The sequence below is a fragment of the Triticum dicoccoides genome, chromosome 5A (assembly GCF_002162155.2).
Source record: "Triticum dicoccoides isolate Atlit2015 ecotype Zavitan chromosome 5A, WEW_v2.0, whole genome shotgun sequence".
NCBI lineage: Eukaryota > Viridiplantae > Streptophyta > Magnoliopsida > Poales > Poaceae > Triticum > Triticum dicoccoides.
This window is the reverse complement of record NC_041388.1, coordinates 274,191,783-274,204,148: the sequence shown is the minus strand read 5'-3', so window position 1 is coordinate 274,204,148 and position 12,366 is coordinate 274,191,783. Positions and strand designations below refer to the sequence as shown.

The 12,366-nt window shown below is 46.5% G+C and overlaps 1 protein-coding gene across 1 annotated transcript in view; it reads right to left on the bottom strand.

Annotated features, from left to right (window-relative positions):
* Positions 1–6,124: 6,124 nt before the first annotated feature.
* LOC119299428 overlaps positions 6,125–12,366 on the bottom strand; it is a 97,038-nt gene continuing 90,796 nt past the window's right edge. Inside the window, exons 3-4 of the mRNA XM_037576662.1 lie at positions 9,038–9,143; positions 6,125–6,334 (exon numbers count right to left, since the gene is read on the bottom strand). Coding sequence (XP_037432559.1) covers positions 6,125–6,334; positions 9,038–9,143 — 316 coding nt within the window. The remainder of the gene's footprint in view (positions 6,335–9,037; positions 9,144–12,366) is intronic.

Here is a 12,366-nt window from a genome sequence, read left to right as displayed (position 1 = left end):
AACCGGCCGGCGCTACGGGGAGAGAGAGGGGTTAGCGAGAGAGAGAGAGAGAGAGAGAGAGAGAGGAGGAGGAGGAGGCGACTGGGACGGGAGGCGGCGGCTAGGTCTTCTCCACGGGGGAGGCTGCCTTTTATATGCCTGGATGCGAAATTACGGAAACGCCCCTGGAGGGGCACGAAAATAACAGGCGGTGGCATGAGTACTGTTCATGGCGAATTAAAGGCGACGTGGCCACCTTGGTTGTGACTACGAACCCTTTCATCCTTTATAAGTTAGATTATTATTCTGACGAATTGGAAAGTTATTCGTACCCCAGAGGTGCAATCCAAGTGCTCCTGCTATTGATCCAGTCATATAAATAGATTGATAACTGCCACACGTGTTGGCGTTAAGGAATCTGCCCACACGTTCTGTGTGGTGCCTAAGAGGACCAGCCCACACGTCTGTGTGTGGGCAAAACAATTAGCGCCCACACGCCTCTTTTTTTCCCTCCCGGTCCCTCTTACACGCGTGCGTGTAGGCGAAATAGATAACTCCCACATGCGCGGTACGCCAGGCCTCGTACCTCGTGGTCCCGCATGCCCCACGTGACACGCGCGCCCCACAGTTTCCATGGGCCGGACCCTCGTCCATGTTCGTTTAAGTGCAGTTGCCATGTCGCTGAACTACGGTTGCCATGTCGGACAACTACAGTTGCCATGTTTGCTCAACTGCAGTTGCCATCTCAGGTCAAAGTTCCAGATTGCCATTTTTTGGACAACTACAGTTGTTGTCATGTGTGGTCTGGTCTACTGCAGTTTCCATGATTTCAAAACTTTAGGAGTTGCCACCTACTAACACTAGGCAGTTGTCATGTAGCGCTACAAAAAAAGGCATGGCAAAAAATATGATCGGGTAAAATAGAGAGTTGCCATGTGCTCACAAGCACGCTAGGGCAGTTGCCATTTAAAAAGAAAGAGTTGCCATCTGCTTACGTGCACGCTAGGGCAGTTTGCCATGTACCATGCAAAACATATGGCAACTGACATGTTCGGGTAAAAAAAAAGAGAGTTGCCATCTGCTTGCAATCATACTAGGGCAGTTGTCATGTACACTGCAAAACATACTAGGGCAGTTGCCATGTACACTAACATATGGCAACTGACATGTTCGGGTAAAAAAAGAGTTGCCATCTGCTTGCAATCATACTAGGGAAGTTGCCATGTAAACTGCAAAACGCATGGCAACTAGCAGCTTGGGTGTTGGAGAGGAGGCGGGTGTGTGGGCGAGATGGCAAACGCCCACACACCAGCCCTTGTGCGTGACTGAAAACTGGTGTGTGGGCGAACTGCTAAACGCCCACACACCGGCCCCTCCGTGTGGTAAAACGGATGTGTGGGCGACCTCTCTCACACACCACAAATGCAAGTTGTCCTACGTGGCATACAAAATCAGCTAATTCGTGCCAAGATTCGTGCAGAAGTTACTGGACGGTGATGGAGGCGTGTGGGCGAGTTGCCAGACGCCCACACATGTGGACGTTAACATTTTCGTTGATAAACAGCAGTACTCCCATGAATTAATGAAGAAGAATAAGGAAGATGTGGCGCTAGAGCAAGGCGGACGGATGGACAGACACTGAAATTCAATTCAAATCCAGCGTTGGATCCGGCGTGGACTGGAGCGTGAAGCTCAGCAGCCCTCCCACGGAAATTTAAAGATCTGGCGCGCTACTGACCCGGGCGCCTGAGGACCCTGAAATTCATTCGAATTCACCCCCGCTCGTTAGAGAGATAAGAGATATTACATAGATGCGAGCAAACTGAGCCGAATCCGGGATGGATTGGAACGTGCTTACCTTACCTTACCGGAGGAGGAGGGTTATGGCCGGCTGGCTTGGCGAAGAAGAAGAAGAGGGCGGCGGCCGAGGTCTGGGCTCTCACCTTTCGGAACGGACGAACCACCCTAGCGAGATTTTTTCATCTATCTCTTGGGCCAATGTTGGGCCGATACTTGTTGATTTATTTTTAAAAATGAATCGAATTCTACCGACCGAACCGCTAGAACAGAGCGACGACACGACTGCCAGGCTAGAACAGAGATGGAGGCAGAGTAACTTATATCTATTTTCTGTGGGGAGAAGAGAGTAATTGATAAATTACGACAAGAATCATGTCAGCGGCCTGACAACACGCAGCGGCACTGTAGCTGTTCCGGCAAGCGAAGAGGGCACTGAAGATTCAAAGACGGGCGATGAGCCTAGGACGAGTCAGCCCATGAGGCAAAGGAGGACTCCGACGCGTTTCGTCGATCCATCTTGGGCCCGTTAACTGTGTTAATGGTCACCTCCTTTAAATAGTCGGTAGACTCCAATGTAATAGGTAGGAAGGAATCGGACGGCGGCTTCGGCCGATGCTTGTACCTTTTGTAGTTGTGTGGGTGGTTGGGCGGATCAGCTACGCAAACTCCTTCCTCCTTCTCGATTTCAAAATGAAACCTAGATCGATTTCCACCAGATCCAATGAGTTGTTCATAGTTGGTATCAGATACAGTGGTCCTGGAGCTTCCTCGGCACCAGCACGGCACACAGTGGCGGGACCGGCGACGAGCGGCGGCCATGGAGCGACTGTCAAAGGAAGGGTGGGGCGTGTACGAGCTCCTCCGTGCCGATTTCGCGGCAGATCTGAGCCAGCGCCTCAAGGATCAAGGTGAGCACCTCCTGGAGGCCATGAGCAAGTTGATCGATTCCAATACTTCGGCTCTGGATGGTATAATCTCGGCAAGGATTGATGGGGTTCGAGCGGAGCTGAACATGGAGATCGAGCAGATCTGTGTTGAGCAGAAGAAGGAGCCACCGCCGTGGAGGGAAGGTTTTCCTGTGGCGGGCGTGCGCCCTTTCGGACTTGGGGAAATTTTTTCTGATGGAGGTAACATCGAATCTGATCTCCGTGGAAAAGTTCTGCCGTACATTCCTCCTCCATTTCGTAGTGCTCGGGATTCCCAATTGTTGCCTCGGGCTAGCAGTTCGCGTGATCCAGCTTCTGTAGATATGGGGGAGGCTTTTTTGTTGGGTGTTCGTTCCGAATTGCCTCAGTTTGATGGAGCAAATCTGCGTCTGTGGAAAAATCGTTGTGAGGATCAGTTCAGGCTTTGGGGGTAGTCCAGTCCACCGTTGGATTTCTCTCGCTTCAGCCCAGTTTGAAGGAGCAACAGCTCGTTGGTTGGAATCAATGCAACGTAGGCAGCCGAATGCAACTTGGACAGAATTTTGCAGCACTTTACAGAGCCGTTTCGGCTGGAATCAGCACTAGACCTTGCTCAGGCAACTATTTTGTATTGCTCAAACAGGGACAATGGTTGATTATGTTGATCCTTTTGCTGATTTGTATAATCAACTATCTGCTTATGAAGATGCTTCCAATTCCTTGCATTACACCACTCGTTTCCTTGATGGTCTGAAACTAGGAGTACGAGTTGTTGTAGCGCTGCAGAAACCTAAAGACCTTGACGCTGCTTATGATTTGGCTCTGCTGCATGAGGAATTGGGTGAGGGCCTCACTCCCCTTAATCCTTCCTCTATGCTCAAGTTTGGTGCCCTGCCTTTGCCCCTTCCTCCTAAAGGGCGTCTGACTGACGATCGTAAGGTCTCTCAACCTATCAAGATAGTTCAAACTGAAGATAAGTGGTCAGCTCTCCGGTCTTATAGGCGAGCTAAGGGCTTGTGTTTTGTCTGTGGAGAGAAATGGGCCAAGGATCATGTCTGTAAAATCTACCGTGCAACTACATTTCGTGCAGGAACTCATAGATCAGGTGCAAACAATGGAAGTTGGTTCTCCTATTTCTGATGATGACAACTTATCTGTCCATGCTATGCGTCTGTCAGCTGCTGCAGTGGGCAAAGATTCCAATGCTCCTACCTTATAACTTGAAGTTCAGTTGCAAGGACTTTCTCTAGTATTTCTAGTTGACTCTGGTAGTACTCATTCTTTTGTGGGCAGCAAGTTTATGGATCAGTTGCAAGGGGTTTAGTCCACTCCTACAGTTTCAGTGACTGTTGCTGGGGGTGATACTCTGTCTTGCTCGCAGTGTATGAAACAGTGCCCCTGGACTTGTTGTGGTACTGCTTTTGTATCTGATTTCAGGTTTCTGCCATTGGCTTCCTATGATGGGATTTTGGGGTTGGATTGATTGGCTCTTCACAGTCCTATGTAGGTGGATTGGATACAGAAGTGGCTCTCATTCCATTAGAAAGGCACTGTGGTTACATTACAAGGTCTGTTGCCAACTGAATTTGCTGTCACCATGGTCTCTGTCAGTGTTGTTATATGCCCTGGAGAAGGGGGTGTTGCTCCTGATATGCAAGTAATACTAGATGAATTTGCATCTGTATTTGAAGCCCCCACTGGCCTTCCTCCCAGAAGAGCTCATGATCATCATATCCCTCTTATTCCTGGAGCTAGACCTGTTTCTGTCAGACCCTATAGAATTGCTCCTCAACTTAAAGATGAGCTTGAGAAACAGATTCAGGAATTGCTTTCCTTGGGCATGATCAGATTCAGTAAAAGTCCATTTTCTTCTCCTGTGTTGTTAGTTAAAAAGAAGGAAGAAGGTACCTGGAGGTGAGTTGTGGATCTTAGACACTTGAATGCTATTACAGTTAAAGGAAAGTATCCTATTCTAGTTATTGATGAACTTTTAGATGAATTAGCTGGGGCTTGTTGGTTTTCTAAGGTAGATTTGACAGCTGGCTATCATCAAATCAGGCTTGCACCAGGAGAGGAATACAAAAATGCTTTTCAAACACAAAATGGCCATTATGAATTCACTGTCATGGCCTTTGGGCTGAGTGAGGCTCCTGGTACTTTTCAAGGATCTAGGAATTTTGATTTGTCCCCTGTTTTAAGGAAATGTGCCTTGGTTTTCTTTGATGATATCCTGGTTTTCAGTAAAACTTATCGAAAACATTTGAAGCATGTTAGACAAGTGTTGGAGATTTTACAAAAAGAATAGTGGAAAGTGAAGCTGTCCAAATGTGCTTTTGCTCAACAGGAAATTTCTTATTTAGGCCATGTGATTAGCTCCAAGGGAGTTTATACTGATCCCAATAAGATTGTGGCTGTGCAAAATTGGCCTACTCCTGTTAATGTCAAGGAGGTCAGAGGGTTCCTTGGTCTGAGTGGCTACTACAGGAAATTCATTAAGCACTATGGCATTATTGCTAAGCCCCTTATAGAACTATTTAAGAAGGGTGTGCTTTTTGTATGGACTCCTGTAACTGAAGACGCTTTTTCTATATTGAAGCATGCACTAGTATCTGCTCCAGTGTTGGCTTTGCCTGATTTTTTCCAACCTTTCACTATAGAGATTGATGCATGTGAATATGGAGTTGGGGTTGTTTTGATGCAACAAGGTCATCCTCTAGCATTTGTCAGCAAGGCATTGGGCCCTAGAAATAGAGGGTTGTCTGTTTATGAGAAGGAGTACTCAGCTATTTTACTGGCAGTTGATCAGTGGAGGTCTTATCTGCAGGTCCAGTAGTTCACTATCAAAACTGACCAGAAAAGTTTAGCACATCTACAGGATCAGAGACTACACACTCCTTGGCAACAAAAGTGTTTAACTAAACTCCTGGGTTTGAATTACCAAATTCAATATAAGCAAGGTTGTGCAAATTCTTCTGATGATGCTTTATCAAGGAGACCACCTGATCCTTCTCAATTGTTTCTTGTCTCTGGAGCTCAACCTTCTTGGTTGTCTGACATTGCTAACAGTTATGCTGGTGATACCAAAGCTCAGGTCATCTTGCAGCAGTTAGTAGTAGCCCCTGGGTCTAAACCTAATTTTACTCTCATTAATGGTCTTCTAAGGTACAAGTCCTGCATTTGGTTAGGTCAAGACCCTGCTTTACATCTCAGGATATTTTCTGCTTTTCATGACAGTCCTCTAGGGGGTCACTCTGGTTTCCCTGTAACATATAAACGAATTCGTTCTCTGTTCAAGTGGTGTGGTATGAAGTTGTTTATTAAAACACAAGTGCAATCTTGTTTGATTTGCCAGCAAGCAAAACCAGAGAGGGTGAATTACCCTGGCCTTTTATCTCCTCTGCCTGTCCCTAACAAAGCTTGGGATACTGTGACCATGGACTTTATATCTGGTCTTCCTCCTTCCTCATTATGACTGTATCTTGGTTGTTCTCGACAAGTTCTCTAAATATGGTCACTTCATCCCTCTCAAGCATCCCTTCAATGCTCAGAAAGTGGCAGAGGTTTTCATAGATAATGTTTACAAGCTTCATGGGATGCCTAGGCTGGTTGTGTCTGATCGAGATCCCATATTTACCAGCAACTTTTGGAGACTGCTCATTTCAAAAACTGGTGCATAATTGAACATGATTTCAGCATATCACCCTGAGACCGATGGGCAAACAGAACGTGTTAACCAACAAGTGGAATGCTATCTGAGGTGTTTCATAAGTGCACATCCTAATCAGTGGAGCAACTGGCTTTACCTATGTGAGTTTTGGTATAACAGCAATTGACATTCTGCACTTGATAAGTCTCCTTTTGGAGTAATCTACGGGCATGCACCTCACTATTTTGGAATCTCTGAATCTGATACTATTGCTCCAGTGGATCTGCAACAGTAGCTAGACTCTAGGAAACTGGTCATGGACTCTGTCAGACAACACTTAGTGCATGTACAACATCGCATGGAATAGCATGCTGACAAACATCGCACATAACGTGTGTTTGCTGAAGGAGAGAAAGTTTTTCTCAAGCTGCAGCCATATGTTCAGTCGTCGGTGGTGGCCCGAGCAAATCATAAACTATCCTTCAAGTATTTTGGGCCTTTTCCTATCATTGAGAAGATTGGTGAGGTGGCTTACAGGCTCCAATTGCTGGATATGAGTAAGATACATCCAGTTTTCCATGTATCGCAGCTGAAGAAATTTGTTCCTCCATCGGTACAAGTACAAGCTCGTCTTCCTTCAGTTACGACATCTCTACAAGTCCCAGTTCAGATACTTCAACAACGAGTTCGTCAGGTTTGCCACAAGCTCGTGGCCCAGGGATTGATCTTGTGGAGTTGTTGTTCTACGAGTGAAGCAACTTGGGAGAATCTATACTCTCTCAAATAGCAATTTCCGAGGGCTACGACTTGGGGACAAGCCGCTTCTCAAGGAGGGGGGATGTCAGCGGCCTGACAACAGGCAACAACACTGTAGCTGTTCTGGCAAGCGAAGAGGGTGCTGAAGATTCAAAGATGGGTGATGGGCCTGGGACGAGTCGGCCCATGAGGCAAAGGAGGACTCCGGCGCGTTTCGTCGATCCAGCTTGGGCCCGTTAACTATGTTAACGGTCACCTCCTTTAAATAGTCAGTAGACTCCAATGTAATAGGTAGGAAGGAACCGGACGGCGGCTTCAGCCGATGCTTGTACCTTTTGTAGCTGTGTGGGTGGTTGGGCGGATCAGCTACGCAAACTCCTTCCTCCTTCTCGATTCGAAATGAAACCCTAGATCGATTTCCACCAGATCCAGTGAGTTGTTCACAAATCACGAGCTGTTGTTCTTTTTTTCAAAGAAGAATCACGATGTGTTAGGTGATGAGCCATGGATCTCTGCTCTGCTCCCGTCCGAAAAGAAAAATAGCGCGCCAATGTTGAGGAACTGATGCGTCAATGAGGAGTTGGCTGCTAGATCGCCGGACGGAGGAAGCGAGCGGCATCCGCCCCGGTGGCCGAGTGTGGAGACGACGCGATCGATTCCATAGTGTGCGTGACGAAACACCAAGCCACGTCCTGTTCCTTTTCGATTCGCCATGACTTTTTCTTTTAGCAACATGAATTTTTTTAGACGGGAGGCCACAAATTGTCGCTGAATAGGCCGGACCAATAGCGCCCCCAGCTACGCTCTCGGTGAGAGAGAGAGGAAATTATGCCCGTTCGCTAGAGGAAAAAATGGTTTCAAAACTTGTTTTTCTACAGGGGGACCAGCTTGAAAACCTGCGACCTGGCCTCTCTGACATATTTTAAATTGTAATTTTGAAATAAATAAGTCCGACATTTTCTTAAAAAAAATTGTGAATTTAAAATATGTTTGTGTGCATCTAAACAATGCTCACAAAAACAAAGAAATGAAGTCTCGTTATTATCCATGTCTCCATGGTGAACAACCATGATTTTGACCTCAATGATTTTGTCGCTTGAGTATGAGCAGGATCAACATGAGAGGTGCCTCCGAGAGTGGCTTCAATCTGAATCATCCTAATCCTAATAGAGATCATCAGTAAGTAAAAAGGAAAAAGAGATGTGGAAAGAAAACTGGCAGAACCGGCAAAGGAAAAACAAAAGCAAAAAACCTAGGGAAAAAACTGCGGAGCCATGCCCCTAGTGTCCATTCATCCGACTATCATTGTCATGTTTTGACTAGCCCACAAAGATCACGTATGTGTGATTTGATACAAATGCACTCTATCCTTCACTATGAGCGAAGAAGAGGGGATTCCACTCACGGTCTTCTAGTTGTCCACCTGCCTTGAAGGGCTTCGGAGGGCTCTTCTTCAACGGATTTGGATGGCATGTTGCGCAATACTCAAATTTGATTGTCTAAGCCCAAGATTGCCACCGAAAAGTACAAACTTGATCCAGAGAATGTACATGACGAGATCATAGGATCACACATGAAAATCATATGGCCAACAAACAACTCATTGACAACAAAAAATCACAAACATCAGAAGCATCATTTTGCCAACATGTCACACATAATATTAGCACGATTAACCCTCATTTAGAAAGTTTACACAAAGTATGGGAGATCACAAACACACAAAAGAAAAGAATTACCACCAGGGCCGTACCCAAGAATGACTAAGGAGGGGGGAATAGAAGTTACTAAACCTTGGAGGGGGCAAATTAGAAATTGTTTGATGTTTCACACATAAGTTGAATGGTATATGCAGAAAAAAATCAATCTTGGGGGGGGGGCGTGGTCCCCTCCAACACCCCCTTTGGCTCTGCCACGAAGTACCCAAAAAATGCAGTCCACTTCAACAAACCTTTGGGACAACATCCGCGTCCCCACCAGAGTCAGCACCAACACCTTCGTCGCCATCATCACGGGGCCGCTTGGGTTGACTCCTAGATGGACCACAATCTTTCCATCTACAAGTCCAAACATCCCTCACAAAATCAGCAAGCACAAAGTCATCTTCGTCAGAGGTGGGACCTTCACTGACATGCGGTTGCTTCTGCTAAGGATCCTCTGCACCAGCTTCAGCAGTTCTCTTACCAAGATTCTTATTCATGCAAGCAACACGAAGACTCCGCCGAGGAGTACCACCTTCCTCGGCAACAAAACTTAGTCTCTTCTTCTGCAAAGCAGGCTGCTTGGCTTTAACAAATTTGCCACCCTTGGCACCATGTGCAGCTCTCCTCTGCTTCTCTTTCTCCACATACTCCTTTGAGTCACTTTCAAACCTCAACTTCTTCTTGCTTTGCTTCAATTCATATGCACGAAGATGTTCCGAGACCATCCACTCCTATGTAACTTCCTCTATACCATCAACAGATTGTGATTGTGTTTCAGACAAGACCGGACGCCTAAGACTCTGGTCAAAGCTCACACCAAAATCACCCTCTGCAAAATAATGGTCAATCAATTGAGTAACCTCCTCAAACCCAGGCGCCCCAGCATGAAAAATAAACACCGTGTCAAAATGAAGTTTAACCATGGTCATTAAAAAGTGCACAAAAGGAACAAGTGCAGTACACTTATACATATAAATGCAGTGTTGCATACATAAGCTAAATAAAAAATAATGCAGCTCATATATCAATGTAATGGAGTACACCCATATGCATACAAAAACCTGAGTAAAACAACAATGCAGTTCACACATACATATAGTTGAGTTCACATATACATATAAATGCAGTGCTACATACACTAACTTCATGTTTGTTTCCAAAGAATGCCTGACTAGATACAATAAGGCAACAACAGTTTGTATAACATTTGTTGGAAATATGCCCTAGAGTCAATAATAAAATGGTTATTATTGCATTTCCTTGTTCATGATAATTGTCTATTGTTCATGCTATAATTGTATTAACCAGAAACCGTAATACATGTGTGAATACATAGATCACAACATGTCCCTAGTAAGCCTCTAGTTGACTAGCTCGTTGATCAATAGATGGTTATGGTTTCCTGACCATGGACATTGGATGTCGTTGATAACAGGATTACATCATTAGGAGAATGATGTGATGGACAAGACCCAATCCTAAGCATAGCACAAGATCGTGTAGTTCGTTTGCTAAAGCTTTTCTAATGTCAAGTATCATTTCCTTAGACCATGAGATTGTGCAACTCCCAGATACCGTAGGAGTGATTTGTGTGTATGAAACGTCACAATGTAACTGGGTGGCTATAAAGGTGCACTACAGGTATCTCCAAAAGTGTCTGTTGGGTTGGCACGAATCGAGACTGGGATTTGTCACTCCGTATGACAGAGAGGTATCTTTGGGCCCACTCGGTAATGCATCATCATAATGAGCTCAATGTGACTAAGGAGTTATCCACGGGATCATGCGTTATGGAACGAGTAAAGAGACTTGCTGGTAACGAGATTGAACGAGGTATGGGGATACCGATGATCGAATCTCGGGCAAGTAACATACCGATGGACAAAGGAAATTGTATACGGGATTGATTGCATCCTCGACATCGTGGTTCATCCGATGAGATCATCGTGGAACATGTGGGAGCCAACATGGGTATGCAGATCCCATTGTTCGTTATTGGCCGGAGAGATGTCTCATTCATGTCTGCATGGTTCCCGAACCCATAGGGTCTACACACTTATGGTTCGGTGACGCCAGAGTTGTAATGGAATAGTATGTGGTTACCGAAGGTTGTTCGGAGTCCCGGATGAGACCTCGGACGTGACGAGGAACTCTGGAATGGTATGGAGGTGAAGATCGATATATTGGACGAAGGGTATTGGAGTCCGGAATTGTTCTGGGAGTACCGGGTGACGACCAGCATGACCTAAAGGAGTTTCGGAGGCCCCGACAAGCGTTGGGGGGCTTATGGGCCAAGGAGAGGGGGCACACCAGCCCACTAAGGGGCTGTGTGCCCCTCCCACCCCATCTCACATAACCTGGAGAGGTGGGGGCGCCTCCCCTAGGGCAGCCGCTCCTCCCGGCTTGGGGGGGCAAGTTTCCTAGGGGTGGGGTCGCCCAAACCCATCCAGGGTTTCCCCTGTGGCCGCCGCCCCTCCCCTAAGGAACCCTAGGGTGCCTCCTCCTCCCCTTCCCCTATATATAGTGAGGGAGAGAGAGGGAAGCCGCAACCCCTTCCCTGGCGCAGCCCCTCCCTCCTCCAACACCTCCTCCTCCTCCATAGTGCTTAGCGAAGCTCTGCCGGAGAACCACGAGCTCCACCGCCACCACGCCGTCGTGCTGCCGGAGTTCTCCCTCAACTTCTCCTCTCCCCTTGCTGGATCAAGAAGGAGGGGACGTCCCTGGGTTGTACGTGTGCTGAACGCGGAGGCGCCATCCGTTCGGCGCTTGATCGGATCTTCCGCGATTTGAATTGCCGTGATTACAACTCCACAACTGTGTTCTTGTAACGCTTCCGCTTACCGATCTTCAAGGGTATGAAGATGCACTCCCTCTCTCTTGTTGATAGCATCTCCTAGATTGATCTTGGTGTCACGTAGGAAAATTTTGAATTATTACTACGTTCCCCAACAACATCAGGTAAGCAGTATACACAAATAAACATAGCATTCACATCAAAAAATAGCAGGGTATTTATAAGAAAAATGCATTTCAAAACTCACAGGACACATATGAAAATTACAACAGAAAGAGTGATACAACCAAATTGGCAAACTAAAATAAGAAAAAAAACATACCATAAGGAGGGGCCACAGTTATGGGAGAAGATTCAATTGGTGAATTCACTTGATGGCCTGCCTCACCACCATGATCCTTACCACCAGGACAACGAGGGCCAATTGGTGTTGTTGGGAAACGCAATATTTCAAAAAAGTTCCTATGATCACGCAAGATCTGTTGGGGAATGCGGTAATTTCAAAAAAATTCCTACGCACACGCAAGATCATGGTGATGCATAACAATGAGAGGGGAGAGTGTTGTCCACGTACCCTCGTAGATCGTAAGCGGAAGCGTTATGACAACGCGGTTGATGTAGTCGTATGTATTCACGATCGACTGATCCTAGTACCGAAAGTATGGCACCTCCGCGATCTGCACACGTTCGGCTCGGTGACGTCCCACGAACTCATGATCCAGCAGAGTGTCGAGGGAGAGCTTTATCAACACGACGGCGTGATGACGGTGATGATGATGCTAC